A 5,500-nucleotide genomic window follows, 5' to 3' on the forward strand; every position below is an offset into this window, starting at 1 on the left:
AGAGAGTGAGGGAGAGAGTGTGAGAGAGAGAGAGAGAGAGAGAGAGGATGAAAAGACCTGGAAAGAGAGAGAGGAAGAGAGAAAGAGAAGGTGGAGAACAGGACCCACGCCTACACTGGTGTGTGAGGGAGTGAGAGAGTGAGAGTGGAATAGGGGTGAGAGGGCGAGATGTAGGGGAGGAAAACATATACAGTGTAGGCGTAGGTGTGTGTTTTTGTGTGTGTGTGTGTGCGTGTGAAACTGAGAGATAGAAAGAAAAAGAGAGAAAGAAAGAAAAAAGCAAAGGTGACAAACATAAGGCCGTCCAGAGGGATGGGACAAAAGATGGCATGTTTTTGCTCATTTGCTCTGTAGTCAGAATGCTAGCGCTCGTTGGCACCCTTGGCTCTTGGGCGTGCCAGGCTCTCGTGTATGTCGGCGAGAGCGTGTCCCTCCGGCCTTCCTGGGAGAGGCAACGCTTGGCAACGCCTAGCACTGGCAGCCGGCAAACATCCCCCTGAAGTGCAGAAATTACCTCATTCCCATGCTGGCATCGGGGTGGGCATGGCGTCTGTGGTGGCACTAGTGGTGGCGTTAGTAGCGGTTATTTCCCCCTTATCTTACCCCATCTCTCATGGCACAGGGTCATCCAAGTTATGCCACCATTGGTGCCAGGTCGTTGGGGGTAGATAGCCTGTGTGATGCCGATCTTACCCCATCGCTCATGCCCCAGTATCCCACACAGGGTAGAGGGCTTGCCGGATATAGGAGACGTATAACATCAGAGAGACACAAAGCCTGCTGGGAAACCCTACTCAGACACATTTAGTATTCTATTCGTTTGCCTCTTGCAGTCTCCTTCTCTCCGTCTGTGTTTCTATATATATAGTTGCCGCTTTGAAATTTAAATTTCTTTATTGGCATAACTACACGGGTCTCTCTCTCTCTCTCTCTCTCTCTCTCTCTCTCTCTCTCTATCTCGGTCTCTCTCTCTCCCCCACCCACCCCCCGTTTCTCAGATATCGCTCTTTCAAATTCAAATGATTTTATTGGCATGATTGTATGAGACACTCTACCCTCTTTTTCAATACCTCTCTCAGTCTCTCTCTCTCCGTCTCTTTCTCTCTCTCTCTCTTTCTGCCTCCTTTGTCTGGTGCTCGTCCAAGAGGGCTGCCGTGCCAGTATTCACGCCTCTCTCCCTCGTCTCGGGCTGGCTTCTCCTTCGTGGGCCTGCAATCGATACGGGCGTCTGTGATTGGGTTGCCACGTGTGATTCATTTCCGTAACCTTGGTGATGGTTTGATGTGGAGGCTCTGGCAGGCGGCTCTCCCTCTCCCTCGCCCTCCTTCTCTCTCTTTCTTTCTTTCTTTCTTTCTTTCTCTCCTTCTCTCTTTCTCTCCTGTGCTCTCCTGCACTGTAGTGTGACTCAGTGAGCTTGTGCAGGATTGAGAAAGCAGCCTGCTTACTGTTATTGATTGGCTGGGCAACTCAGAGGCACATCACTGCTCTCTCTGCTCCAAATCACCCTTGTTCGTGCTCCCTCCCTACCTCTCCCTATTCTCTCTCTCTTTCTCTCCCTCTCTCCCTTTCTCTCCTTCTCTCCCTTTTTTTCTTTCTCCCTCTCCTTTTCAGTCTCATCCTCTTCCCTTTCTCTCTCTCTCTCTCTCTCTTTCTCTCTGTCTCTCTCCATCTTTCTCCACCACTCTCTCTTTACCTCTCCCTGTGTATTTACCTTTCTCTGTCTACCTGTCTCCTTCTTCATCTCTCTCTCCCTCTCTCTTCCTGCTCTCTCTCTGTCTCTCCATCACTCTCTATCTCTCTCCCCCTCTCTCTCTCTGTTTACTGGTGTAGACCTCTATGCTGTTTATCCATTCTGACCACATCACCCTGGAGCACTGGTTATAGACAGGTAGTTGCAGCCCCCCCAAAAAAGAGGTGTGAGATGTCTGCTAAAGCTTCACATTTCAAGGAGGATAAATGGGTGTTATTGGCAGCCCAGGCAGATGTGGATGCTGAGATGGACCCATTTTTAATGCATGACTTTACATTTCCCCTGTGGATAACTCTATATCTCTCTCTCCCCCTCCCTGTTTGTCTCCCTCTTTCTATCTGTTTCTCTCTCTCTCTCTCTCTGTCTTTCTCTCACTCCATTTCTCCCTCTCCCATTACACTTTCTCCCCGTCTCTATCTTTCTCTGTCATCCTCTCTCTCTCTCCCTCTCTCCTTCTCTTTTTGTCTCTCTGTCTCCTCCTGCAGAATTCCATTCGGCACAACCTGTCCTTGCACACTCGCTTCATCCGGGTGCAGAACGAGGGGACGGGCAAGAGCTCCTGGTGGATGCTGAACCCCGAAGGGGGCAAGATGGGCAAGGGGCCCCGGCGACGGGCCGTCTCCATGGACTCCAACGGCACCAAGTACCTCAAGTGCCGGGGGCGCGTCAGCAGGAAGCGGGCAGGGCAGGGCCCTGGAGGGGCGGGGGTCGGAGCCAGAGGCCTCGGAGCGGGGCCCGGCATGCAGGGGTCCCCGGAACACGGCAGCCCGGCGGGGAAGGCTGGCAGCCTGGGGGTCGGGGGCGTCGGAAGCATCGGGGGCGAGGAGTTTGACGCTTGGACGGACCTGCACTCCCGCACGAGCTCCTCGGCCTCCACGCTCAGCGGCTGCCTCTCGCCCATCCTGGCTGAAGCGGAGCCTGACGAGCCGGAGGAGGGCGGGGGCGGCCTCTCCTGCTCCGCCTCGCCACGCCTCTATCCCAGCCCCTCCAGCACCCGCTCGCCGGCCCTGGGCACCGGTGGGCACTGCCCCGCCGTGGAGCTGCCGCAGCTGGCCGACTTGACCGGTGCCATCAGCCTAGACGAGGGCTTCTCCCAGGCCTCGCAGCTCAAGCGGGCCGGGTACCCCTACGCCAAGGGGGAGACGGCCTACTGTGGGTCCATGTTCGGGCAGCCCTCCTTGGGCATACTCAGGCACCACGCGCCCATGCAGACCATCCAGGAGAACAAGCAGGCCACCTTCCAGCGCCCCCTAAGGGGCTACTCAGAGAATAACGCCCTGGAGAGCCTGCTGGCCGGGGGCCCGCAGTACTGCGGGAAAGACATGGTGGTTGGCCAGCCGGGGGCAGGGGGACTGTCGCTTCTGGCACAGCAGTCTGGCGCCACCCTCGGCCAGAACCGCAGTCTAAATAACAACAGCCAGAGTCACAATCACAATCACAACCCTAGCCAATGTCACAGTCACGAACACGGTCACAATCACCAGGGCCTCCACAACGGCCACAGCTCCGGCCACGATCAGCCCCCCAGCAGTCAGCAGCACCATCACAATCACTCGCACAATCAGCGCCTCAGCAGTCACCCCCACAAACACCACCCGGGACTGGACTACAGCCACCCGACTCACAAGCACCACCCGAGCCCCGCGCACGACTACACCCAGGCGCATGACCCGACGCAGGGCCACAAGCTGAACCCGCAGGCCCAGGGCCACCAGGGGCACCAGGGGCACGGACATGTCATGCACGGGCCCCCCCAGCAGGCTGCGCTCTCGCCGCGGGTCAACAGCGACCTGCTGCAGCCCTACAGCCTCAAAACGCCCAGCCTGTACGTCCCGCAGCCGCAGCCGCCGCGCGCCCACCTGCCCCCCAACCCCGCTGGGGGGGTCATGGACGTGCCGCAGGACCCCTGCCGGCTGGCTTCGGCGTTGCACCCTCGCCACCACCAGCCCTACCCTCTGCCGCAGCAGCAGGGCATAGCCGACGCCTGGCAAGGGTACTACAGCAGCACTCAGCACCTCCATCAGCACCCCCATCACCAACACCAACAGCAACACGCTCAGCTTCACCAGCAGCAGCACTCCTCATCCTCACAGCACACCGCCGCCGTCGCAGGTTACCACGGCAACCACGCTCACCACGGCAACAACGCCCACCACCACAACAACACCAACCGTCACCCCGGCGATGGCTCCCTGGAGATGGAGGCCATTTCCGCCGGTGTCGGCGCCGCTGGCGGCAGCCTGGACTATGACGTGGAGTCCATCTTGCTCCACGACTTCATGGACACGGAGGCCGTGGACTTCAACTTCGACGGCTCGCTGTCTCAGGGCGTGGGCATCGGCATGGGGATTGGCATGGGCATGGGGGCGTTTGCCGGACCTCCCCAGACACACAACAGCCAGAGCTGGGTGCCCGGGTGAACCGGCAAAGGGGGGTGCTGATCGCCACTGACGCTGATGTGATTTAAACAACAAAAAATAAGCACTTACCCTAGAGGTGTGACCCTGGGGTGTAGGGGCAATCCTGAGTTTGACTGCTTTGACTATGATTTCATTTGTTCAGAAAAGACATAAGCAAGGACTGAGAGCCATGTCCTGGTCGTGTAATGATGATTCTCAACCCAATCTGCCCCTTTGTCTTTTGTTTTGTAACGTCCTCTGTGGTTTAGTGTCCCCCCTCCCTTCCCCTCTTCCCAACCACACACACACACCCACACACACACACACAGACACACACACACAGACAGACAGACACACACAGACAGACACACACAGAGTTACTGCCAACTGCTGTCCCCATGGTTCACGTCCTTTATTTAGTCCACAATCCATCTCGGAGTCCGACATACTCGAGCACTTTACATCATCCATTCAGGTGCAGCAACACAGAAAATCAGAGGGAAGTCAAAATGTCTGCCGGCCAAAGTTTAATGTATGCAAACGACTTTGTTGTCCTTCCTTTGAAAAAAGAAGAGCCTTGGTGTTTTTTTCCCCTCTCTCTCATCCCTCAAGTTGAGGATCAAACAACTGCATAAATAAGTATCTGGGTGTATGTGCTGTCATGCTATATTTTGTATATGGTGTTGGTGAGAGGCAGGTGAGTGTGTGTGTGTGTGTGTGTGTGTGTGTGTGTGTGTGTGTGTGTGTGTGTGTGTGCATTGGTGTTTTACGGGGACATTCGTTCCATACGGGGTCAGTTTGAGTTCCCCTACTTCCTGTGAGGAGTTAATGTGGTGTCCCCCCATTCAGGACAGTCATCCATCAGGTTCACTTCAACGCCGCTCCCATTGAAATTCAGCATCTCCTCTTTAATCTCCAAAGTAATGCCACAGCAATGCATCACTATTGCTAATCGAACATGGCGCCTACTGTGTGTGTGTGTGTGTGTGTGTGTGTGTGTGTGTGTGTGTGTGTGTGTGTTTTCTTCCTTCACCTCCGGACGCACTGGCTTAATGTGTTTTGGCGAAAGTGATGATTAAAGTCACTCTGTAGCAAATGGGGAGGTGGAGGTATGGGTGGGGGGGGGGGGGGGGGAGGAGGAGGAGGAGGATTAGGAGGAGGAGGGGCAGAGGAAGATAGAGAGGGTGGTAGGATGGTACGAGGGGATGGAGAGGAGAAATGCAAATATTCCCAGCGAGCCCCCTTCCTCTTCATAGCAGGGATTTATGTAGCTCTCGCCATAATGAAATAAGGAACGATTTCAGCCTAGCACACATCCTGAGTGGCTCTCTCAACTAACGTTAGCAACCCC

The 5,500-nt window shown here is 55.7% G+C and overlaps 1 protein-coding gene across 1 annotated transcript in view; it reads left to right on the forward strand.

The window, feature by feature from the left end:
* The window catches only part of foxo6b (forkhead box O6 b), a 32,272-nt gene extending 27,062 nt beyond the window's left edge, over window positions 1-5,210 (forward strand). Inside the window, exon 2 of the mRNA XM_031586406.2 lies at window positions 2,236-5,210. Coding sequence (XP_031442266.1) covers window positions 2,236-4,170 — 1,935 coding nt within the window. The 3' untranslated portion in view covers window positions 4,171-5,210. The remainder of the gene's footprint in view (window positions 1-2,235) is intronic.
* The last annotated feature ends 290 nt before the right edge of the window (window positions 5,211-5,500 follow it).

Source organism: Clupea harengus, chromosome 19 (genome assembly GCF_900700415.2).
Source record: "Clupea harengus chromosome 19, Ch_v2.0.2, whole genome shotgun sequence".
Lineage (NCBI taxonomy): Eukaryota > Metazoa > Chordata > Actinopteri > Clupeiformes > Clupeidae > Clupea > Clupea harengus.